Source organism: Thermobia domestica, chromosome 1, assembly GCF_964235325.1.
Source record: "Thermobia domestica chromosome 1, izTheDome1.hap1.1, whole genome shotgun sequence".
Lineage (NCBI taxonomy): Eukaryota > Metazoa > Arthropoda > Insecta > Zygentoma > Lepismatidae > Thermobia > Thermobia domestica.
The window spans coordinates 60,302,069-60,329,260 of record NC_137454.1 but is presented as its reverse complement, the minus strand read 5'-3'; the positions used below and the strand labels follow the sequence as shown (position 1 = coordinate 60,329,260).

The window sequence follows — 27,192 nt, the reverse complement described above, 5'->3', positions numbered from 1 at the left end:
AACCTTTTAAACACAGTATAACGTTACGTTCATACTGTAAATACTATAGTCTAATTAATGTACTTGGAATACAGTAAGACAGTAGTACCACAAAATTATACACTAACGAAACCTTTAATATCTTCGCATTCTACATACATTTATCAACAAACAAACAAGTATCATAATTTGGCTTAATTCTTTGGTAATTTACACCCAACAAGTTTTTTTTTTTTTTCTGTAGGACTCCAATTTATTTAATTTGTATTTTCCTCTCAAACCTCGAAGTTTTAACACCTTTCAGTACTCCTCAAATTGTTTCTAAATATGGTTTTCTTATTTCAGTCTTTTTCTTAACTTCTTTTCGAATGTCTTGGTTTTTTGAGACGTTCTTTATCTTTTCTGTGGGCAGCTACAAATAATTCCCTGACTTTAGTGAAATGTAGCAATCTTAGTCACTTGCATCATATTTCAAGCATTTCCATATCTTTGAAGATCAGTGCGAACCCTGTGTTATTATTATTAACCCTTTTAAAATGATGGGTTATTTAAAATGATATTTTAGAATTTTAAATTCCAAAGTTACTCTTCCAACTCCATTATCTTACATGAACGGTTCATACATCATTAACTTTGAATGAATTAGTGTTTTGAATTATGCCGAAATTAATTTCAGGCAACTTGGAAAAAGAAAATCCTGTAACCAGTTTGGGAGCTCCTAGTGGGACCACACCTACACAAACTGCGTCAAAAAACATTCTATGTCCTGGATTACATTTCAGTCAAGTTCCATTGACGTACGATTAGTAAGCATGAAGACAGAAACATTTAGCGATAATGCGACATTTTGAAATAAATATTTGTCTTTAACAAATTAAGCTTTCTCGTACCATATATATATATTATATTCATAAATTTGGAAGAAATTTGGGAAAATACTCAATATTTTGATGAAAAAGGTACTTTTATAAATATCAGGGCACCCCTATTCGGACCTGAATATCAGGTACTTACACGAAAGGTACTTCAAGAAACTCTACATATCTTATGCTGTATATCTGGAAAGTACATATTGATGTACGGTTAGTAACTTATGAAGATATAGAGGTATTCGAACTAGAAGTGTCCGCTTATGTAGAAAACATTATTTCTTGAATGGAGGAAGACAGAGATAGATAGAGATAGAGATAGAGAGAGAGAGAGAGATAGATGGGATAAAGGGAGAGAAAGTATGTTTTTTCTTACGTACCGTAACCTTACATGTGGAAGATTGTACAACCCGAACTTAAGTGTATGTCCGAATTGGAATTAAGTATATGTAAATACTAGTCAAATGATAACTCATTTCTGTGTAACATACAGTGTTCCAAGATTTTAAAAGGGTTAAATATAATAGTATACAGACACAAATAGTGCGCCTCACGGTATTGAGAAAACAAGCAATATTCCACCCAGTCACCATACTCGACCTGTAACTTACGAACATAACAACAGAAACACTGGTTAATGTTGCAAGTCCAGAAAGGACAAAATGACGGCAGAATTTCCCAGAAAAAAAGGCGAGTAAATACCAAACAAGCTAATTTCAGTAAGCATGCATTATTATTCCTTGTATATGTAAAACTGTGGAAAATTTCCCAAGTAATCTATGATAACTTTTTCATTCACTTAAGATTTAAAATAACTGTTACTAATAATGTTCCTGACTTAATTAGTGCCAATCATAAATTAAGTTAGAAGGTTTTAGCATTGCAGTAGGTCTATAAACAATTCGCACATTTGCGAAGAGTACAATTAAACTGCCGTGAATAGAACCAATTTTGAGAATAATTCTTTGAAAAATGAATTACTAATACACACTGTGATTAGAAGTAGTAGTGACACTCCTGTCACGTGAGGGGCGAGTCAAATACACTAGGTATTTGGTAGATCATAACAAAACGTTAGACGAACAATTATGGCAAATGGGAACGGCTGTCTCAGTCAAATACTGCAGTGTCGTGAAATAGATTTTAAATACCCTAACAAGAGTTATACTAGTCCTATCGAGATGTTTATAGAAGTGAACAATGTACGTGGGTCAAAATTAAAGTGACAAGTGATCGACGTGCACATGACGTTTTCAACGCCTCCGTCAAGGATGTGGTGAGGAAAGTTCGTCATATCAAATACTGTTGAGATAGGTGAAAGTTTCTCGAAAGGAGCCATGCTGTTCAGACCACACCAATCTGACAACCACACAATCATCTATTCTTTTACTAGCTGGTTGTAAATTGTCATTGGATTGCACGTGAAATAGTTACTGAAGTATGCATTTGCCACAAAACTGTGCTCCAAATCCTGCACAACACTCCTGGATTTCGCAAAATTGTAGAACGGATACTCTACCAAATCAATACGCTATGAAACCGAGAGTCACAATAAACGTGAATGAATGAGGTCAGCGGCTATTTCTGCATGCTACCACGTTTACAGGCGGTAAACAATATATAATCAGAACAAAACTTATTTCGACAACTTTTAATTTCAGAACAGAACTTAAAATGTCCTTCGGGCTATCATACCTTAGTGAAACTCAAGTCTTGTAATAGAAGCGGAGAAGTATTACTATTAAAGTCCACTGTGTATCAACACTACAATACGCAAATAAGCGTTGAAGACGACTATACTCACCGCGTGTCCACGCTGGTATGGCGCTCGCTCAAATATACCAGGACAAACTTTCTGCTCGATCTTTTAGTTTCCTGTGGACTCTCTTTGTTTTCTCTAATTCATGATTTTAAAGATGTGAAGGACAATATAAAACACACACAGATATATACAGGTTAAACAATTTATCTTGATACGTAAAGAACCAAAATTTCGTACCATGCAAATATCGACAGGGGAATGTTGAGACTTTTCAATATCACCACGTTAACAAAAATGTCAACACAACTAAGTTTTATTTTTTTCAAGCGGAACTACATCAGGTTACTACATATTTTAAATCTCCATGTCTAAATGAAAACGTATAATACTATATTTGTTATTCAGAGTTGCAAACAAAGAACACTACAGTATCACAATCATCCAAATTTCACTACATTAGTAGTAACGAAAGTAAGACGGACGTGACAACGGACATCCGAAGTACTTCAGTGTCTAATACTATGATCATGATACGACGGATTTCAATTGAATAGGAACAAAATTACAAGGGACTGAAATTTTGTCTTCCTTTTAAAACCCTGTACTTCGGAGAACATATTAAATTGCACACATGATTTTCAACAAGAGTCAAGATCCTAATGCCGTTTCAATAATCTCATATCTCGAATCGTTCTAAAGATATGATAAAACTGTTTAAAATTACATAATTCCAACAACTTGTAATTGCAGCTACCAAAGAGAGTTGTTCTGTTATTATAGAAACAAAATAATGTAACAATTACTTTAGTAAGTTCCCACAAATTTGCCATTTTGAGCAATATAGCAATCTTTTTCTTCTTTTTATTATCATCATCATTATTTTCTTTCTTTCTTTTCCGTATCTGAGGAACGGGTTGAAATAAATTACTGTAAACGGTATTATGTCTTCGGTTGAAAACCATCTACACAATTGGATGTAATATATATATATCTGAACATGTTTTCGAAATAAAGCCATTTGAACAAAGATAAATTTTCAATTCCTTGAAACTTTCTTTCTACTTGTTCAAAAATTAAAATAGTATCCGGCACTAAGGTACTTGGGATGGGCATTACCGCATCTGTTTCACTTGTGTTATTACTGTTTTAGAAGTCTCCAAAATTTAGTCGTTCTTCGATGTTTCTGATACCTTAGTATCCTTAGTTTGCACCACGAAATAACAAGTGTGCTACAAGGTTTTGTTTAACACAAACATTTGAAATATATAGTAACCTGACATAGTACCATTTAAAAAAAAAATCTTCAACTTTATTGTTGGGCTGGCAACACTGCTAATCTAATTGTATTTTAGAGTATGTCGAACGATGTCCCCCTGTCGATAGTTGCATGGTACGAAATTTTATCGTTTTCTATCTATTAGCTTTAAAGTCATAAGAGTGTTTCAAGATAAATGGTTCACCCAGTATATATGTTGAGGGTATGTTCACACACATCGACATAGGTCAAGCGACTTTTTTTTATTTATTATTTTTTTATTTCACCTCCTTGAAGGAGTACCTTCTCGGTGGTTCTATATACATTTCTTCAGGATCTGATAGCAAACTTCGGAGCTAGAACATGAAAGATCTCAACGGACGCTACGTTGAAGTCTGTTATGACTTCTGTTGAAAAAATACAATGATTATCCATGTTCTTCATACTTCCTTTTCCGTACTATTTAGGGATATTTCTTACACTCTCTTCTACAACAGGTACGAGGGTCACTACGAAAGTTTTGAGATACGCATTGTTGTGGCACAGTATTTGAATTCCAACAATTGCGTTCGGTAGTGGTATCTAGTGTGAAGAAGCGAAGCAAGTTTCAACTCGCCTCGCTTACCGACGTGGCTGTATCGCCTTCACTTGTTTGTTGATGTGAGCAGTATTCGGCTGTCCAGAATGGAGCTCGAAAGGGAACATTTTCGGGCAATGATCCTTTAGGATTTCAAAAGTGGTTTGAACGAGACACAAAGCCTTGACCGTTTGCAGGGGGCATTTGGGGACCTTGCTCCTTCCCGTGTTACAATTTTTCGGTGGTTTGGTGAATTCAGAAGAGTCGGACATCGCTTAAAGATGAAGAGAGCTGGACGTCCGGCAACAGTTGTGTCAGATGTAAACATTGCCGCTGTGGAACAAATGATTCGAGAAAATCTTCGAACAACTTTCAAGGACATTGAATCTAAAGTGAACATTGGATCGCCAACAGTAACAAAAATTCTTCATGATCACTTTGGTTCAGGAAGGTTTCATCTCGTTGGGTGCCTCACAATTTGACCATGAAAACAAACGCCAGTCTACAGTTTGGATCTTTCCAGACGAAAATCCACCCACGAAAGTGAAGAGACCACGAAGTGTGGGGAAGAAGTTGGTCGCAACTTTCTTCTCCAAATTTGGCCATGTTGCAACTGTTCCACTTGAAGAACAAAGGACTGTTACTGCTCAGTGGCACACCACTGTTTGCCTAACAAAAGTGTTCCAGAAGCTTCGGGAACGGCGTCCAAGAACTGGATTGCGTGGGATCCTGCTTCATCATGACAACGCGTCCGCACACACGGCCAACATCACAATTCAGTTTTTAGAATCTACGGAGGTCAAACTTATGACTCATCCGCCGTATAACCCTGACCTGGCCCCGTGTGAATTTTTTCTGTTCCCCAGAATCAAAGATCGCATGCATGGGAAGAGATTTTGCAGCCCTGAAGAAGCTGTAGTGGCTTACGAGAATGAACTTTCAACACTTGAAGAAAAAGACTGGCAACACTGCTTCTAAAAGTGGTTTTCGAGGATCCAAAAGTGTGTACAGCGTAATGGTGAATACTTTGAGAAAATGTAAGTGTTAAATTGATTTTAAGTATGTAAGTTATTTCACATCCCAAAACTTCCGTAGTGACCCTCGTAGAGCGGGGACGAAACCAAGTAAATGAAATTCAGAACATGTGTGAATTATAAAACGTCGTAGTACAGTGTCGTTCTTACTTTTTTTTCTCCTTATCTGATGAAATAATTAAATGAGGGCACTAATAGTGTACTTTTTTCGTAGAAAATAAATATTATTCACTGCGTTTAACGATTTAAATATACAAATTAAAAATGAGTATAGGGCCATGCATTTTTTTTTTTTTTTTTTTTATCAATCTATTTGAGAATATGCCTCGCTCTGAATAAAACATGTAATATTTACAAAAAAATTAAGTATCGAATTCCTCTACTCTCATATTTCACTAGAAATTTGGTATTAACTAATTTTAGGATGACTACTAATACACAAGGCCTTGTCCCAAAATAATGGTTGGAGGATTCGAGTTTAGCGTCCCTTTCTGCGAAGCTGTATGAGAAAAAGACCTAAGACATAACGTGGGATCAGATTCACGAGCTCCTGCCACGAATCGAAGCCAAGGTTTGAAAATAAATTCAGGGACGCAGTCTATTTGTTAAAGAAGGAACAAGAGCTTTTACTAGAAACTTTCAAAATAACTTAAAATATACTGTATTAAATATAAACTTCCAATATTTTCGCCTTCTTGCTGATTACAGCCTTAATGAGGGGTTTAAAGTCTGAAATAAAAATTCTGATTACATGATTGCACTTAACATAAGATATCTTATATCTTAATCCTAACGATTAAGCCACTACACAATATCAATAATCTTAATGTTTCAAAATAACACTGTACCATTTCACATATGGTACCTGTCGCACGTTATTCAATTTTATTACCACTAAGACTTAAAGCCTAAAACACAATATTCATGTAACTAAAATTACCAAAAAGCTGAATTACTTGTAGTTGAAGCAATATACTTTGAAATAAATAAATAAAAGATCATGCAGGTCGACCATACTTACACTGTAACATCTGCAAGCAGGGTAGAGCCATCAGGAGGGCCACAGCGTGCGAGGAAACTGAGTGCTGGATCAATTCTCATCAAATGGTAGCATTCGTACCCATGTTTGTAGGTACCCACCAACAGTGACTTATCTGCATCATTATCCCACCAGGGAGTGGGGGGCTGATCACAATAGGGTGGGTATATCGGCAAGTCACTGTGAACAGCAAGACCCAGGATAGGAATGAAATAAACAAATAGCACTATAGCGCAAGGACTGGTTACAGGAGATTATTTCTGGGATGTCTATTGCACAGTGCACAAACGAAAATACAATTACAGCTTGTGAGCAAGGAAATAAACAAAGACACTTAAAAATGCAGTAACAGCTTAGTAAGCAGTGGAATTTAATGTTACTTTGAAATTAAATTACTTTCACAATCATGCAAGATCAGCAGAACAATTGAAAGAATTATATTTCACATAAATAAACAGCACCAACTGAAGAATATGTACAGTAAGCTTCCAGCAAATGAAAGTGAGCTGTTTTCAGTCAATTTTGTTTCATCTCGGAACACAATTCAGCTTAGCGGGAAAATATCATCCTAAAACAGCTAGCCGTGCTTATAAGATGCACCCCAAATGTTTAGTAATAGATTTATTAATGAACAAACAATAACGTAATTTTTATAAAATCATACCTAACAGGAACACCTTCTGCGATTTGTTGTACCAAGTCGCCAATTATCTCGTGTTTGATGTAATACAGCATTCTCACTCGCAACAATACCCTGTAAAACAAGTTTGTATATTTTCCTAAGCTTATATGTTAGGTCCTTGAGAACATACAATACATATACATATACATGGGAAAGTTTCAGGAAAGTGAGCAACTAGAAATATTAACGATTATTCTGTAAAACTTATTGCACATTAATCGATAAGCAACGATCTACAGCTTCTGTATGTCTGAGGACACAGCAAGTGACTTAGCATTTTCAGGATGTTACTACAAAATCAATCCAACTCAAAAAACATCTTTTTGTATTCAGAAAAAGAACTACAATTTTAAGTTTAGGTCAATTACTAATGGTAACTGGAACTTATTTTCCTTCTTAAATTACTATGCTGAAACAATATTAAAACTGTATGTTGCTACAAGAAAACTTATTTAAATCATTACAAATAGTATCTATCATTGTTAATAGCAGACGCCCCAAGAGCAGTTTTATAAATAAATTCAGAAGGTAATCGCTCACCTTGCTCTTCTCGACCACAAAATGAACGGATTAAGAAGATAGGATAAACGAGAATTACATTAAAAAGCTTGTTAAGCTGTCACAAGAGAACCACGTAAGAATTATCCATGAATTAGCCAATGCGAAACATGAGTTGAGTGAGTTTAACGTCCCTTCAGAGGCTAAATGAGACGGGCCTACTGATTAACGTGGAATCCGAAACACATATGCTCCCGCCGGGAATCGAACCCGGGTCTCCCACGCTAAACCAATGCGAAACATGAATCAGCCAAATCTGTTCATTGGAGATCTTAGCTCCTCCATACCAAAAGAGAGATTCTGGTGTTCAATCGTTGTGGAGTAATGATCGTGAAACCATATTGAGTGCAATCGAAGTGCTCGCCACATATAACTACATGATGTACGAGGTACATAAAAAAGCCGGTAACTTTTTTACGCACGGTTGGCAACACTAAAACGAATTTGAGCATGTTCTTGTATTCTGTACGTACAACAGAGATACAACTGTTCGAGTGGAGTAGTGGACGTGCAAGTAGCAGTAAGGTGAAATGGCTGCCGTAATACAAGATCCTCCCAAATGAGAGTGATATCTATCATAAATGTGATTTCTGAATACCAAGAAACTGACTACAGTTAACATCCATCGGCAATTGTGTGCCATTTACAGCCGACAGTAATGAATGAAAGGGAGGGTCAGGCAATGATGCAGTTTCAGAAAGGGCGTTCAAATGTTCATGACGATGAGCGTACCTGAAAGCCTACTATTCAGACGGACGATCTGGAGGAATGCTTTAACCAGAAAGTGCGAACCAATCCCCGGTTCACAATAACTTTTCACAACAGTGAATCGAATTCTGACTAACAAGTTGGATTATCACAAACTGTGTGCGAGGTGATTGCCAGATAGACGCTCAACAATAGCAGAAAACAGTTGCACGTGATTTTTTGGCCCTGGGGGGGGAGGGGATAACCTCTTTTCTTACATAGTGACGGGGATGAAATCTGGATATCGTACATCACTGGTTAGTCGAAGCAGCAGTTAATGCAGTGGCGGCATTTTGGTTCTTCTAAAGCGAAGAAATTCGAACACCACCAGTTCATAAAATCATATCATCCGTGTTTTTAGATCAAAAAGGTGTGATCCTTGTGAAATTCTTACAATTACAGGACGAACAATTACAGAAGATGTGTATTGCCAAACACTGAATAACATGCGACGTGCCATCCAAAATTGGGAGCAGAACGCTACGCTCTATAATTATTCTGATCCGTGACAACGCTCGCCTACACACAGTTGCTCGTACTGTTTCGACAATTCAAAGATTCCGACGGAGGTCTTCCTTAGTGCTTCGACCTTGCTTTCAGAGATTTATTTCTCTTCATCTGAAAAGTGGCTTGCATCAAAGAGTTTCAATAACAATGAAGTGCTTAAGACATCAGCTCTGGACCGGCTTCACTCTCAGGTAGAAATCATTTTTACAGTACATATACAAACGCTTGTGTGCCACGCTACCATAAATGTCTGGAGGTTCATGGTGACTCGTCGAAAAAGAGAAAAAAAAAAAAAAAAAAAAGCCAAAATATGAACTTGTAATATATATTTTAAATATCGCCCTCTATTTTCTTTTTCTTCCTTCTTTTGACATGCCCCTCGTAATTTAATTTCTCCAGGAGGAAGGGCATTTAAGCCACAATTCGTCGTCGAATGATTTAAGGATTATGACGGGAACTTGATAAGTAATTGTTATGTGCACAAGTGCTACAGCCAACTTTGATTTCAGTTGCGCGTTCCTTTCAGCAACGACGTTATATGAGACATGAACTCATAACTTGCGTAACGTGAGATCCGAATAACATGGGCTCCCGCCGGGATACACAGTTTAAAGAAAGTCTTAAGTTATGTACACAATGAAAGTGGTCAAGGATCAAAATCTATGGCGGAAGACGACCTTGATGAACGCGTGAATCATGTGGTTCGCGAAAAGTCTAGAATATAGTTTCTTAACTCTCTGATCTTGGAATTTCAGGGAACTCAGCATCCGCCTGGAGAAATCACATTACATTACGTAGTTCACAACTCGTGAGCGCTTCGAATTCACTCGATACGGTTTTACGCTCACTACTCCACAATAATTAAACACCAGAGTCTGTATTTTGGTATAGAGGATATGCGACCTCCAATGGACAGATCTAGCTTATCCGCAATTCGCTGTCTCACGGGGTTCTCTGGTGGCTTAATGGAAGTTCAAATAAAACCCCTTACGACCAAATAATAAGAAAGACCAAAATTACGAATACCAAAACCAAAACAAATATTGCTATTTTTCTGTAACTGAAAATTAAAATTGCACAATATTTTCAATTAACAAGAAAAAAATATTAACACTCCTTTATGTGCATTCCACAACTAAACAAACAAACAAAAAATTCATTACTACTACGCATACATGTATAGACCAGTAATGAACTTATTACATTTCATTTTCTTGAGACTGCATGGGTATGTAGTTTTTCATATACTCACGCACCCAAAGGTACATAACCGTCTTTATCGCCTTACACTATTCTGGTTTTTACTCACTTGTTGGCATGTCTTAGTAAGTGTTTCTTGTAGTTGCTTTCCAGAAATATATCTCCATCATATTTTTCTTCTCTGCTCCAATCATTATCGTCTATGCTGGATGAGAGTGATCTGGCCTCCTTTTGTTTCTTTTTACCTTTCCTGCCTCTTGGAACAGGAGCATTTAAGCCTGCCAAACAGAAATTGAAATAAAACGTAAATAGATAACCATGAGAAACACGAATTCTCCAACTTCTACAGAACAGCCACGTCTATATATAATGTAAAAAACGAACTTTTTTCTCCGAGCAGAGGGTTTCTCATCTACTATGCAGATACATATATTTTATATATATATATATATATATTTATATATATATATATATATATATATATATATATATATATATATATATATATTTGTGTGTAACATAAGTTTTTAAGACAAACTAATTTATTTTATACAATATCCCATATTACATTGTAGGCCCTAACTTTTTCACGTTTTTTTTTCAGGTTGTCATGAAATTCCCCGATTTTCCAGGACTTTAAAAAATTAAGCTGAATTCCCTGACATTTTCAAGTTTTCCAGGTTGGTGGGAGCCCTGTAAGCTGAGTAACGTGTCAATAACAGCACTACATTTTCTGAATCTCGATTTTTGCAAACTTTAAAACATTAAGACATAGAAGTCAGTACACATAAGCTGCAATTCAACAGTTATAAAAGTTTTGCACAAAAGTAGTATACAAACTATAGTATTCCTTACATAATGATCAGACTTTGCATTATTTCATGTTTTTCAGTCACTAATAGAAAAATAAATTACTTAAAAAAGGGACATCATAGTGTTTTTTTTTTTGTTTTTTTTTCACATTAGCACTCACTTGTAACCCGTTCATCCATCTGTCACTTCAAAGACTCAGAACGACGTATTCCTTACGTCCAGGAAGAGCTTTACCCTCCCCTTCTTTTGATACACTAAATCTTCCTAATAGCTAGGTGGAAGTTGCATCCTATGTTTATTGAATGTTACCAAGAAAATAGCCATCCTACAAGATGATTAATACGTGTATATCTATTTGTAATGTATTGTTGGTTTCGTGGATGCAAAATCTTCAGTGTAAACAGAAATTTCACATAACAATAATCTCCAGTGCTAAATCAAGATTATCCATTTCTCTAAAGATATGATTTCAAGAAAATACTACGAACACCGGATAGCATCTAGGAAGGATCTATCTAAGAGCGCAGTCAAAAGACCGAGGTTATTGTCTCTAAGAAATTAACGTTCAAAATTGTGAATATGCATGTTCTTTTATTCTATCGTAAGGGATTTTCGACAGAAATGAAAATCATATAAGCACAACATCTAGCTTTACACTATTAAGTGTCCAATGTGTGGAGATTACAGCATTGAATAAAGTTGTTTCAACTGATCAACATTAAAGTGTTACACTTAACTCAAATTACGAAAGTACTAATTAATGCAACATTTATGGAAAAACACAAATTTCACAAATAAACGAGTTAATCGTGGTTTTGTGATGTTTTCAAGTTTTAATATAACTAACTTAACTCGATAACGTACGAGGGATATGTCTGTTGCTTTTATATTTTGCCTTCCTGTCTCCACTGTTGATAAAATTTATTGTTTGCAACTGGTATCTCTTCTGAGGTCGATATTATTTAGGACAAGTTTTTCTCGCTAATAATTGTTTAATTAGAAGTCATACTTGCTTTAGTCTTGTGAACTTGTTACGAATTGTAAGACTACATTTTAATTAAGTAACTAATTTGGTTTCAATTTCTTCTGCAAGTAGACCACTGATAAATATTGAAGTATTAGGAATATTTTAACATATTATTTCTTGGGTTTGCAAGGAATGCTAACTACGATGCATTTTTTTTATTATGGGTGTCTATGTACCCTAAAGGTGAACAATAAAGTCAATATTCAATTCATGCATATTTGCTAATATGTGGCTGTGGCAGCTTGTAGCCCGATTTAGAGTAGTTTAAACCGGGAAATATTAACCACAAAATTAAGCTTTACGGAGAAAGTAGACACGTCTGGGAGAGGAGGACTGAAAATATCGACTTCGTCACACTGGATTTTTTCTTTTCTTTTAACGTTTAGCATTTACTTTGCCAATCATGGGTTCATTTCGGTTCTTTTTTCATTTACTGCGAGCATAGAGGCTCTACGAGAAGTGGACCCAAAGATTAACATGGGATCCAAACGTCACACGAGTTCCCACCAGGAATCGAACCGGTGTCTCCTGCTTAATAGGTTCGTTCGCAAAACTGTAGTCAGATAGTGCTCCATGCACACTCTGGAAATTAAGATGATTACTGAAAAGATTCCACTCTGAAGCAGTTTTATTATTTCTTGCGAGAGGATGTGAAAAATTTAACATATCTGGCAACTGACAGATAAAGTCTTCTCTGGAGTTGGATGTTAGATTATTTTATTTATTTTTCTCAATAATAGAACTTTTATTAGGCATCGAAAAGTTGTTGAATGCACTGACATCTAAATACAGGCGAAGATTGAACGAAGTTTAGTAGAATCCAAAATTTAAAAATTAAATATCTAATTGTATACAGACTAAAAATTTAGCAACAGCTTGTATCTCACATTCTAACGAGAACAACAATACTACTATCTCAACGGCAACGATACTAAACAACGTGAAATAATTCAATTTCCCAACAAATTTATTCCTCAGCTTTATTAAAGAATGAATTTCCCTACCCGTTTCCAGGGCAAGTAGCGAAACGCCGACCCTGAGACATTAAATGAAGCGTATCCACTGATGATGATGAAATATAATGCACATATACGAGGAATGGATTTGATGGACCGAAAGATATACGAGACTGAAAGGAAAAAAAACTGATGTTCTGAAATTGATCTCTGACTTACTGGACATTTCAATGAATAATTGTTATCAATTATTGCAAACGACACAAGCAAGCAAGTGAAAAATTTAATTCCATGGCAGGGATTTTGACAGCACATGTTTAAAATCTTTACAGTAAATTACAGTTGAAAAAGTCATTTCCTAAGATTTCCCTACAGGGAAGCTAAGACAGTTTCTCACCACCTTCTGAACATCCATCATATCGAGTGACAAACTGAAATACAAAGAAAGGGGTGTACTATATTATACTGTATTAGTCTAGTGTCCCTTTCAGCAGCTGGACCTACAGCTTAACGTAGAATCTGACCAACATGGGCACCAGCCAGGAAAAGATTCCACGTCGAAGATGCACACGTTTACCATATAACCAAGAGAAAGCTTGAAGAAAGGAGCGCTTACTCTGTTAAGTTACATGTTGAAAAATAAAATAAATGTTCTTGTACAACGTACTGTATATTTGTTATACGACTTTAGTGTATTTAATTAAATCAAGTTTTAACGATTGTAAAAAAATAACGTTCGTAACTATCAAGAAATTACAAAAAGGAACTGAAGATAGTTTAAAAACAAAAAATAAAATGCACAAAACTGACATCTTCCAAATAATTTATTTACCTAATTTTTAACCACCAGTCTTATAACCTTTAACGAAATGCTGCAATTTGGTATGGTTGATAATTGATGTAAGTAATAATTTAGAAGGAACGGACAGTACAAATATAACTTTTCTTACAATTTACAATGAAAAATTTTAATGAGATCACTTACCCATATGATTTCTCTGCACTTTTGATTCTCCATTTTCTGTAGGTGTTATTAAATCATATATAAAGCTCTTTATCTTATCATCACCATGATAGTATTTCAAACAGTAGAGAAGCTATAAAAAGAAAAATGATATAAGGTCAATTTCGCAATATAATTGACGTAAATATTTACAGTCTTATTTCCATACATGTAGTCTTTAATGCTTCGTTGACTTTGTATGTCAATATCACTTATATGTTACTTATGATCCTTTTTTTTTTTTCCACGTGGATCGACTTCCCTAATATATTAATGCAATATATCACCGATGACTGACACCTTAGTTTGAGAAAGATCTACTACAAGGTACTTACTATGTAGAAGAATCGGACCAGCTCCATAATCAGTGTGAAATTTTAACTAACCTAATTAAGAAGTGACAAAACAAGAACTTTTACACATGGACTCTAACACTAAACTTAGCCTGACTATTCTGCACATCAAACATTGAAAAGAAACGAAATGGAGTTTTACTAAATACTTACTATAACACGGGCGCAGTCTTCAATATCACTTTCTTTCCAGCCTTTTCTAAACTGTCCATGGACAAGTATTTCTGGCCACCTTCCCCAGCTACGAAAAGAAATTATATTTCGGTTACTTTTAAAAGAAACAAATTAGTACTAAGCTAGAATACACAAGGATGTTTTTCAGTTAATGTGCTTCTAACTCATCGGAAGCCCAATAAAGCTTTCTCAGTATTAGCATGGCAAAACATCATTAAAACAAAGGCAATCGGCCTAAATACGTTCTCAAGATATTTAATGTTTAGATGCTTGTGATCATATAAACGTCATGGAAAAACTAGTAGCAGTTCTACATAATTTCACAAGTTTACAAAGATTCAAAAGAAGTTTATGCGAATATATATAAATGGGACCTTTAATGCAGAATACAGATGAAGTACACAAGTAACATTGATCGGCAATAATAAGTAATTAACAATATAACATACGTTGTTGACTGACTAAAATTAACATACACACGAAAATGATCGCCTTAAGCTAATGCGTAATTAATATCCACACGATTCCATGTATTTTTGACATGGAGACGAATAAGTTTTGTATTGTCTCTAATGAAGTGTTGCCAAACAGTTTATTGATTCAATGAACCCAATTCCTGTGGTAAATTTTCTTGCACAAACTTTATGCTTTAAATATCCAAAAAAAAAATTCATTTCGCCTGGATTCAATCCCGCGAATTACTAAATCAAAAAAGTGATATTGCATTACGTAAGGATAATTTATAATCCTTTGTAACTGGCAATGTAGCAAGGGGAATAGCCGTGAAAAATAAGGAATCCGCCGTTGAATAAATCTCTTCCCCAAGATATAATTTTGGTCTCTTGGGTTATCTTGTATGTTTATGTATTAACAAATGTGAATTCTGCCGACCCCATTCAAAGATCTGATTACAAATGGGAAGTCTCTGAAACTGTAGTGTTTGAAAATTGAAATTTACTTCAATGTTATATTCACATTTAAGCTTAAGAATAAAAGAATTTTAAGGAATTCACTATTTCAAACGAGGGATTACCTTTCCTTGTTCTCTATTTAACATTTTGCCCAAATGTTCTATATGCACAATAAACTTGAGTTACACGTATTCGAGAATTTCACTCCGGAGAGTATGTACAGAAATTAAAATATTTTCCACTATTATTACAAATTTCTTTTGAAATCCTGGCACACAGATCAAAATTTTGTTAACTATATAAACACGCGCTTCCATTTTCGAGGTGATAGGGATCAACTAAACATTTTGCCTAAATATTTGCATGAATTTGCGTGAATCAAACGCTTTGGGGTTCGAAAAAAAAAAAAAAAACATTTGACGTGGGTTTATTCTGAACAGAATCTTATGTGTGGGCTTACGTAAATCCAGTGAAATCTGACTTGTAACAAATATCCTAAAACTGGGAGAAGTTCGTATGTACCTTTCAAATATTTTCATTAACCCTATTTTTCTACGCAAAGAACGAGCATTTCTGCTAGTCCGTATATAATTATCTCGATTGTACTGGAACTAGAAATGTCGCGAGGGAAACTTTCCGCATGTTTCACCTGACGTCAAGCTGTACTGAGTGACTGGCATTTATTACAAAAAGTACAATATAGTTTGAGAACTTATCACCAACTTTCTTTGACGTTAATTTATAAAACTTACCCGAAAGTTAGTAATCCTCTTTCTACTTTAAAGCATTCACTCCTAGCCCAGCTTCCGTAAACAATTTCACCTTCTCTAGGCACATAATCATCTCGGAAGAATTTCATTTTCTGGCGCCTTCCGAACTTAGACTTACTTCTTCTCCCTATAACGAAATAAATTTTAATACAAATTAAATTCTGCACTGAATATTTTCTTGTGAAAACCAAACAAATATTTTAGCCTGGTACTAGTATGTAAACTATTGTAAAATGAACTTACCGAGTTAACGTTCCATTCTTCATGATCTATCACTACTTTTCTCCCCCCCCCCCCCCTCATTCAAAGAATCTTTTCTAGAAGCAAAAACTGTACTAAGAAAGATACAACCAACATAAAAAACAAAAGAACACATCAAACGCATGTTTTACGATATGCAAAGTAGCTACTGAAATGACTATTGTTGCCCATCGTATTCTCTTAACCGTATTCAGTTTTGTGGTTTTTGTACTGTTTTACGTATCCTCAGACATTTCTTACTACTTAGGGATTTAATCGAAGAACGAAAATCAGCGACAAAATATGACGACTGCAAGCAGATACGGTAAATTATACATTATATCACTCAACTTCATGTTTCCTGAGGAAATGAAATGAAATTTTTGAGTGTTACGTCCCACGTTTATGCCGGTTAGGCTAAAGGAGACGGTGATGATGAGAGAGGAATGAAATGGTGGAATGAAGAAAGTGGGAGGAAACGGGAGAACCCCGAGAAAACCCACGCACACGGTGTTTGTGTGCGTGGGTTTCCTGAGGACAGACATAAACACCTGTCCTCAGGGAACAAGGAGATGAGTTACAAATATAAATTTTTCTAAAGTCGTTTTACATTATTTCAAAACCTTTCCTGCGCAAGAACGATAATATTATGCCAATATTACGCTAGTCAAAATTCCTCCGGAATTCTTACACAGTTAAGATTTATCAATACATATTTTGCATCATTTGTTCACAGTAGAAGCTAACACAGTGAGTTCAAACTTACTACTTTCTTCTGTATATAGCATTAAACACAAGAAATTATCTTGAAACAATGTTGTTGAATTCACGAAAATAATTAAAATTACTTTACTACAATAATTTTTAATCCAATACATACGTCAACAAGGTAAATACCTTTCAAATTTTCAAACATATGCACTTAATGTCGTCAGGAAAAAGGTGCAAAGCAAAACCAACTTTACGGAGAAGTAGAAAGAACAAAGTTAAAATATGGGTTCATTAAGAAAGAAAAATTATATAAACTGATATTAGGTAGGTGGAAATATGCCACAAAATGACAACGTAAGTACACACTGTAACAAAATATCCATTTCGGAAAATTTTCCGCTATATTTTTCCAGAAAATTTTCCGTTCTAAAAAAATGTCAGTAATCAAGTAACAATTTCTCAGCAATCATAAAATTGGTTGAATTCATGTACAGAAATGTAAAAAAGTGAAAGATCGTTTAAAGAATCTGAAAATTTTCATGGCTCAGACAATTTTCAGTACCATGTAGGAACAAGTTAAACAATTTTTCATGAATCGAAATATTTTCTGTCTTATATAGAAAAATTGAAGAACTTTTTATGAGTCGGAAAAGTTTCATCATTTTGAAGCAAAAAGTAAAATAACTTTTTGTGAATCGGAAAGTTTTATTGCTCTGTAGAAACAAGTGAAAGGAATTTTCATAGAGCGGAAAATTTTCATCACTATGTAGAAACAAGTGGAAAAAACTTTTCATAAGCCGGACAATTTTGGATATTATGTATAGTGATGTTAGGTGGAAAATTTTCCACTATATTTAACTGCACATAGAACTACAAAATTGAATTTATGTAGAGGAAAGTTAGTCAGCAACAAATTATAATTTTCCAATTAGCTTTCATGAACCGGAAAATTTTCTACTGTTTCAAGTTGGGAAGTAAACTTTTACATAGTGTTTCTCTCTCTCTCTCTCCATCTGCGAGCTCCTTCGTTGCTAAGCAGTTAGCATACGCGCCTTTGGCATGGAAGACCTGGCTTCGATTTCCAGCGGGAGCTAATATAGTTCGGATTTCACGTTAATCAGTTGGTCCCGTCTTATATAGTCTCGCTGCTGAAAGGAACGTTAAACTCAAAAGCAACTCAACTCCCCTCTCCCTCTCTCGCTCTCTTGCTCTGTGTGTGTATGCAAAGTGCAGAGAACATGAGTTCGTAGAGTACAAATAACCAATTCCATTATTTAAAATTTCCATTTATTAAAAGTCATGAATGTTTTCCGACTCAAAAACATACTCCATTTATTCTACATCGTTGTTTAGCCGTAGAATTTATTGGTAATAAGTACTGTCTTACAAAGTTTCATGAAGTGAAAATCTAAACCATTCATTTCAAGAATGTTTCAAAAACTTCAATGCGTTCTTCCCTCAAAATCCACCTTTGTTCTTACAATATTAGATTTCGTCAGTTTAATACGCATAAGACGGTTTTCTCATAGCTTTACTACTTTTATAGATTTACATTCTGCAACATTTATAAATAAGTAAATATAATCGAGAGAGAGAGAGAGAGAGAGAGAGAGAGAGAGAGAGAGAGAGAGAGAGAGAGAGAGAGAGAGAGAGGAGAGAGAGAGAGAGAGAGAGAGAGAGAGAGAGAGAAACACTGGGTAAATTTTTATTTCACAACTTGAAATATTAGAAAATTTTTCTGGTTCCCGAAATCTAATGGAAAATTATAATTTGTTGCTGTCTAATTTTCCTCTACAGGAATCTTATATCTCAATGCGCAGTTAAATATAGTGGAAAATTTTCCACCTAACATCACTATACATAATATCCAAAACTGTCCGGATTATGAAAAGTGTTTTCACTTGTTTCTACAACGAGATGAAAATTTTCCGCTTCATGAAAATTCCTTACATTTGTTTCTACAGAGCAATAAAACTTTCCGATTCACAAAAAGTTTTTACTTTTTGCTTCAAAATGATGAAAATCTTCCGACTCATAAAAAAGTTCTTCAATTTTTCCATACAACACATAAAATATTTCGATTTATGAAACATTGTTTAACTTGTTCCTACATAGTACTGAAAATTGTCTGGGCCATGAAAATTTTCAGATTCTTTAAACGATCTTTCACTTTTTAGCATTTTTATACATAAATTCAATTAATTTTATGAATACTGAGGAATTGTTACTTGTTCACTGATATTTAGAAACGGAAAATTTTCCGGAAAAGTATAGAAGAAAATTTTCCACCTCACATCACGGCTATACAACGATGTAGGAATAAGTGGGGTATGTTTTTATGAATCGGAAAATTTTCGTCACTGATGACAACGCTGAGCACAGCTGTACATGTACTGGAAACTTTTTGAGAAGTCTTTTCGGGATAGTACTCAGGAGCCTTGTCACGTTCCGTTGGATGTCTGGAATATCGTCAAATCTCTTTCCTTTCAACGCGAGTTTGGGGCGTGGGCACAGGAAAAAGTCAGGATGATTCAGATCTGACAATTATGGTGGATGGTCAATTTGCACCATCCCATTTTGGGCCAGGAATTGTCTGACGATATTGGCTGTGTGAGGGCGAGCATTGCCGTGAACCAGAAACAATGAACCATGTTTTGAGTACCAAGGTCGTACCCTTTGTACATTAGGGTGTCTACTAAAATTCCAAAATGAAATTTTGTGACCTTTTCTTTATCAAACCATAAAATTTCGGAACATTCTCAAGTGCAAAGTTGGATGCGAATTAGGCCGACTTTCCATTTATGCGATTTTGTAGCGTCTAAAACCGATCATAGACATCTTTGGTGGTGAATTTTGAACAAAATTTTCCAGTCTGTATGTATATTTGTACAGATAAAAACAATCGTGACCCAAAAGATTAATTTCTTGACTTTCATGACCGTTTTCTCATTTCGTGACTTTTTCGTGACCGATAGACAACTCTGTACATAAAACGTCTCAAAATTTCAACGTACGTAACAGCATTCAATGTTGTTCCCTCAGGTAGAAATTCCTTGTGGATTATGCCACTACTGTCAAAAAAGGTAATTAGCATAGTTCTGATGCGTGATTTTTCTGATTTGACCTTTTTTCCGACGAGGTGATGCAGGAGAACGCCATTCTATGCTTTTTGTTTCCGGATCGTACCTCACACACCAGGATTCATTCTCAACAACAATACAGTTCAAGAAATTTGGATTTTCATCCGCCAAAGCGATAAAATCCTGAAAGGCAAGAACACGTGAGTGCTTTTGGTCATCAATCAAGTAATGTGACATGAGTCAACAACACGTTTTCCTTTTTCCTAAGTCGTTGGTGAGGATAAGTCTCGCAGATTCACGGCTAATGTTCAATTACTCAGCAATTATTCGCACAGTTAATTGGCAATCGTTCGTGATTAATATCCTCACCCTTTCAATGTTTTCATCTGTGCTAGAGCTTGACGGCCTTCCGCTACGGGGGTTATCAGAAACATTATCCTGCCCTTCTCGAAAACAGCTGAACCACTAGTGAACACACTTGAAGGACACTGCTTGATCTTCAAAAGCCTGTACCAGAATATCATGGGTTTCTTTCGGTGTCTTATCAAGCTTTCAAAAATTAAAAAAACCTTCAAATTGATTCTTTGTTCGTTCCTTTTACTGTTATCAGTTTGGAACCGGACACACTAACACTCACTTGGTATTACGTGTCTCACACTGACCACAGTTGACTCACAACTAAACGGTGGGTCCACAATGGTGGCACCTGTCGCTACTCGTATGCAGTGTTTCGTTGCGCCAGTGTTGCCAGGCCGAGCACAGCGCCTTCACCGAACTTTAGCGTCCTTTTCAGCAGCGAGGCTATATAAGACGTGGACCTATTGATTAACGTGGAATCCGAACCACATGAGCTCCCGCCGGGAATCGAACCCGGGTCTTTGTCAGAGGTTGTATTAATGGTGTTAATATCGCAACTCGAAAAGGTAAGTCGTATAGGAAAACACGTATACGAGAATAGCATCGAAGGAAAACAGATACATTAAGAGATAAGTTTAGTGGTGTCGAACAGTATGTTAGATTTAAACCTAATTTTAAGTCTCTCCAATGTGTTGCTATTTCACTGCTGCACACAAGCAAAGAAATTGTAATGAAATGATTATGCCTTCTCACAAGAACATTTATAAAGTTAAAGTTACTCTAAAAATTGTAGTACGTGTCATGCAGGTTATGCTGAAAAATGAGAATTAAGTAATTATTCCAGTGTGCATTTTGAGTGACTCATTGTTACTATTTACTTTCCTTTGTACAAACCGCAAGGAATTAGTATGGCATGTTGACAACGATATTTTTACACAATTCACGTTAATCAGGCTTCAATGTAAGATGGAGGTCCACTTCTAAGTTTTGTTATGATTTCTTAATAGCTTCTTGTTCTAGTTTTGTTCACTTTACCCTTTCTTGTATTCTTTAGCACCTTCTTTTCGTGATCATGTCACGCGCGTACCTTTGTAAAAATTTCAAAATAATTTTTTATGTTAACTGAATTATTCATGTACAATATTATTCATTCATCTGCAGTACATTTACAACTTGAAATACAAGTTCATCATACCTCTTCCTCTGCTTAAACCTCCTTCCTCATCGCTATCAGTACTACTATCCAACTCTGACATATCGACTACTGATTCATCATGGCCGTATCTTTTAATCTGGGTTCTTCTTCGAGGCTCCGAAATAACTAACACATTCTGAAATTAAATAAAATATACATTTACTAATACTGAAGTTTATTTCACATGAAGAACACACATGCACACTTGGCTCACAATAGGTTTGAACAATATAAAATAGCTACTAATATAAAACTGCCTATCACATACGATAGATTTATACTTCGATATTTGTGGAGAGTTGTTCGCGATCTCTAGAAATAAATCTAGTCAGTACTAAAATCTGAATTAAAATCCTCCCCACCATCAGAAATGATAATCTATTTGAGGCCATATGACACTATTGCACTGCACCTCACTTTCCATTGCAACCAGTTGGAGCGAATTATAGTCATGTCGATTTTATCACACTCTTGTTGGAATTCTTCCCTAAAATCTTTACTGTTCGAATTCGTCTGTTTACAATGACCTTTTTTCAGCTGGCCACATGCACGGAAACCCACTGGCTATGTATCGCGTGATTTTGCGGGAATAACTGTATTGTATAGAATATGTCTTATCGTTTCTCCCTCCCCAACTTTATCAAATATCGGCGTGCTGGAGCTGAGTTATGGCTTGAAGACTTATTCTAAATTTTAGATTTTATTTACAACAGTTATAACAATTTCCTCTCACCGACCAGAGTATTGACGCAATTTTCTCCTGTTTGCGGAACAGCAGGTTGCAGATTGAGTAGAAATCTCGATTAATACGTTAACGTAAAAGAAGAAAGTTCTTGAGAATTTTTAAACAAAATTTCCAATGCAGATTTAAAATACTGTATTTTGAACGTATATATAATTCACACCTATTCACGACAGTGAAAGATAAAATTTGAAAAAAAAAATATCCGTAGACTATTCATGAAGATGTCTTCCACAATCTTGATTTGAACATTACACAATCTTCCTTATGCAATGGGATACACACTTCACATGAAGGTGTTCATCCTGATATAGCAATAATGATTCTCTTGTTTCAATGTATTATATCCTAACAAGACTGCAATATGTTTGGAGGGATCAGTCAGGGGAAAGGGGGAGGTCCCTTAGTGTCGCATCTTTGTCTCCCAATGGTCTATTGTATCAATAAGACATTTTAGAGAAAAAGGAGCGCGCATCAGAAAATCTGCTCTCGTTAGCGACCAGTGTACTTTTGCGGTACACCAGCATTTCTAACCATCACAATCACACAACACAAGTGAGTCATATGGGAATATATCCGGATTGATCAATGCTTCATTCAAACGCATGTTACATATTATATACTCTTCATTATGGAGTGATAGAGCGAATTATATAGGTTGCACAGATTAGCTAAACTTGTAAAGGGAGAAATCAACACATTACTTTGAAACTGTACGAAGGAAAGCAGTATTGTATAGCTCAACTTAATATCCGAACTCCTGTATGTAAGATTATAAAAGATGTTTATGGGGTATCCCATAAACTAAAAACTACTTGTATCTTTTAAGGTACAATGGGCCCTACGGGATTGATGAAGGTACTTATAGTAGTCAGCGACCCTCGACCACTTATGTTCTGGATTTGGACTGGATATAAATATTGTAACCTGCCCAAATGTATCTTGGAATTGGTGGCACAGGAGTAACTATCACCTAGCCTTATTTATCTAAAATGTCTTTCCTGAGAAATCGTGATTCTCCCATCCTACGTAACTGAATGATCCACAAATGAGTATTTTACATCGAAAAAGGCAGTAATACGAGATTGTCACAAGTTCTTCAATATTTCTATCATTTACTTGCTTTATGCATCACGTTAAGCAAAAGCTGCCTAATACTCAAGGCAGAAGCCAGTGTTGCACCAGCTGAAGCCACCTTTCGGCAGTTTGATCCTATGCAAATAACAGCACTTGTCCTTCCATGTGAACAGGATTTAAGCTTCCACTTCCTCTTCGTTTTTAAAGCATCGCAAGCGAGGACTGCTATGAACTAAGTAATAAAAACCCAACGTGAGAAGTCCGGATTATATGGATGTGGCATCATTTCAATTCCCTCCAAGTTCATTCCACATCAAGAAGTATGAGGTTTTGTGTTGTCTTGCTGCAGCGAAGCTCGCTTTCTGCTTACCAATGTAGTATGCTTTTCGAATGCTGTCATATATCTCCTTCAATTATTCAAAGTACAGGTTGACATTCATGATTTCACCATCCGGAACCAACTCTTAGTGAATTATAACTTCATAATTTCACAAGATGTATAGCACCACTTATGTTAGAAACTCGTGCCCGTCGACAGGTTTCGGCGCGAGAGCCTTGTTTAATCATTGCTTAGAATTTCAGGATGCTCCTTAGGATTTCAGAAAAATATTTTCTTTTCGATGTGCGTTATAATTCTCTTTAGAAAACTACAATCATGCAAGTTTCCCGTGTTTCTTGCAAACATCCACTCGCAAATTCGGTTGGCGTACGCGCCTTTGACGTAGAAGATGCGGGTTCGATTCCCGAGGAGAGCTCATGTGGTTCGGATATCACACGTTAAGCAAGGTCCATGTCTCTTATACTCTCGCTGCTAAAAGCCACACTAAACTCAAAATCACATCTCATCAATAGGTCCGGATGGTTTTGACGAGGTCATAAAAACTAACTACATTGGACTATGGGACACCAAGCTCACCTAACACCCTCAGAGTGTTAATCGTCAGATTTGACTACAGCCTGGTATGTGACCTCGGAATACACTGTTTTCAATGTTTTCTGACCTTGGTTGATCGGCAAGGTTTTTGCAATCGAAGCGAATTTTTTGAATTTTATAGCTGCAGTGCTGTATATGTATCTCGAAAAATGTTAAGTTGACGATAATATTAACCCCTTTCTGCGTGATTTTTTTCTTTTAGCGAAGAAAAAAAAATAGTAAGTATTCGAAATCCTCATATGGGAACTTGAAAAATGAATTAAAACTTGAATTTTAGATTTTGCACTCAATTCCGACGAGAAATAAGTATATATGATACACTTCAACTCACAAAGAACATGCAAGATGACACCAAAATCTCTTATTCATACATGTCAATATCTCACACAGCAGACAAAACAGTCATTTAATGCCTTTGATAAATCACAAAAAAGCTAAAGTGTAAAAAGGGTATGTGGCACGGCATGCGGTAAGGGGTTAATTCAATCCAAACGGTTAGCATATTAATAGCATGCCAGCGTAACCTGCTAATAAGACTGCTTATACGTTTGGAACATAGGTGCGTATGGTTTGTTGAATGGAGCGACTTGCTCGTAGTACTAAATCATCAAAAATACAAAATGTCTAAACAATAACTGCACTTTCTACCAAAGATGAACGATTTGCTATTCTCTCATGCATGCTGATTTGATCAAACCCTTTTTGTAAGTTTTAATTTGCTACGTGTTTTCTACGCGAGTATTTAATGTATTGTTCATTACTATTCCACTATATATAAAGTTGTTCATTCTGGATACGATTATTTGAAGAAAATATATCAATTAAGATAGATTACAAAAGTACTTCAGACCAAGCCGCTTAAGTTAGAAGAAATATTACAAACTCTTGTAAAAACTATTTACTGCAATAGATGATTATCCAAAATTATATAGCAATCTACAATACGGATTATCACTTTTGTAACTGGCTTTAAAACAATACAAAATAATCAATACCAACCTTGTCTCCTCCTTCAGACATATCAATATCTGCCTTTTTAGCCCATTTCTTCCAAAAATCTGGATCATCTATGTCAATATCCGAACGAATTCCTGAACTCGCAAAGCTTGCTTTAGAAAATGTTGATCCTTTTTCTGAGTCTAATGTTATAACTTGTGTACGGCGTTCCAGAATTTGATCAATATCTTCTTCACAAAACTTATCTCCAGCACTATCTTCATCCATAATAGCTCCATATGCACCTTTAAGTATAAATTTCAACATATAAATACTACGTTGTACAACAATAATACAAAATTGGTATATTCGTTTCATACAAACCTAAGTTATAACATTCATTATTTTTAACAAAAAGAGTTGGCTATCTTCGGGATTTTTTTTTTTTCCTTAAATCTACAAACCTTGGTGCTTCTCTGAGAAAATTTTCACGCACCCACGTTTGTTAGATCTCGAGCTATAACACGTTCAATTTAGAGTACAATCTCAAAGCAGAATCTCGGAAACTGTGTACATGTGTTATTTTCCCAAACTTTGATCGCCTCCAATTCCAAACCTATTTGGTCTGAGGAGGAAAAACTTCAGAAAATCTTGAATGGTGAGTTAAATGACCTGGTTGAACTACCACGCAATTACCTAGCTCAGAACAGAAGTCAACTAAAAAAATGGGTACTTCTAGACTTTCTTTCGCAAAATCCCTTCCGGGGTGGTAATGGAGTATTTTTATATTCGAGGAAAAACTTACGTTATACATGTTGAATTTTGGTCTTTAAAAAATTCTGGTAGGAGAGAATCTCAGTCTGGGGTAGAATATCCGAACCAACCCTCTTTGAAAGAAATATTACTTTCAGTGTTTACCACGAGATATAATTTCTTTCATCTGATTCTTCGCGGACCTTATTAATTGTATACACACAAGTACGTGTTGCAACTGCTGCACGTTTGTTGGCAGGAGTGATAAGGAGAACGCACTGCTTAGTTTTAGCTTCTTGGTCATGAGTCGATAACATTACTAATGATTTCCATCTCTTCCCTGTACATTGTTTTGTCTTCTTTTCCTATGTTCTTTCAAAGATTCGTGACAAACGCAAATTATTCAACAAAATCACCACGATAAAACACATTAAAATGTCAACAATAATAGCAGCACTAATAAGGACACGAACAAATAAAACACTAACTAGAATAACAATTCCGCAACCGATACACTACAAGTAAGTTGAACTGACAACTTGCTGCGACAGTGAACTAAATTTATAATAGCGTCCACCTCTGAAAATCTTTCTCACTGCCTGACCATTCTCTTCAAATTTGCCATTGTTGGAAAATAGTAGTACGAGATTCAATGCACCGAATTATTTGTTTTTCAACAATTTTTTATTACTATATTCACTTACCTCTGTTATACATAATTTCTGAATTCCGTAAATAAAGAACATTCTACGCAAAAAGCAGTACCTCACTTGAAAATACGACTAAGGTTCTTGATTGGTACTTTCCTTGAGCAAATTTTCGGAGGTCAATGTAGTGTAAATTCACTGCACCACGCTGACAATACTTGATAACTCATCCGTAGCACACGGAAAACCCAAACATAAACCATTTTTCACCTCCAGATACTGAAAATATAGTTGCCCTTTTTTT

At 35.6% G+C, this 27,192-nt stretch overlaps 1 protein-coding gene and 1 non-coding gene across 5 annotated transcripts in view; both read right to left on the bottom strand.

Moving 5' to 3' along the window:
* The window catches only part of kis (chromodomain helicase DNA binding protein kismet), a 158,499-nt gene that overhangs the window by 40,311 nt on the left and 90,996 nt on the right, over positions 1-27,192 (bottom strand). For 3 of the 4 annotated variants that reach the window (XM_081757548.1, XM_081757556.1, XM_081757553.1), the window contains exons 20-27: positions 25,552-25,793; positions 21,800-21,935; positions 16,199-16,343; positions 14,515-14,602; positions 13,991-14,102; positions 10,319-10,487; positions 7,180-7,269; positions 6,498-6,695 (exon numbers count right to left, since the gene is read on the bottom strand). In XM_081757548.1, coding sequence (XP_081613674.1) covers positions 6,498-6,695; positions 7,180-7,269; positions 10,319-10,487; positions 13,991-14,102; positions 14,515-14,602; positions 16,199-16,343; positions 21,800-21,935; positions 25,552-25,793 — 1,180 coding nt within the window. The remainder of the gene's footprint in view (positions 1-6,497; positions 6,696-7,179; positions 7,270-10,318; positions 10,488-13,990; positions 14,103-14,514; positions 14,603-16,198; positions 16,344-21,799; positions 21,936-25,551; positions 25,794-27,192) is intronic. The other variant, XM_081757560.1, reaches the window with a different exon arrangement.
* LOC145668638 (small nucleolar RNA U6-53/MBII-28) lies at positions 14,675-14,755 on the bottom strand. The gene has a single exon (XR_014128055.1). It is a non-coding gene; the product is annotated as a small nucleolar RNA U6-53/MBII-28 (small nucleolar RNA).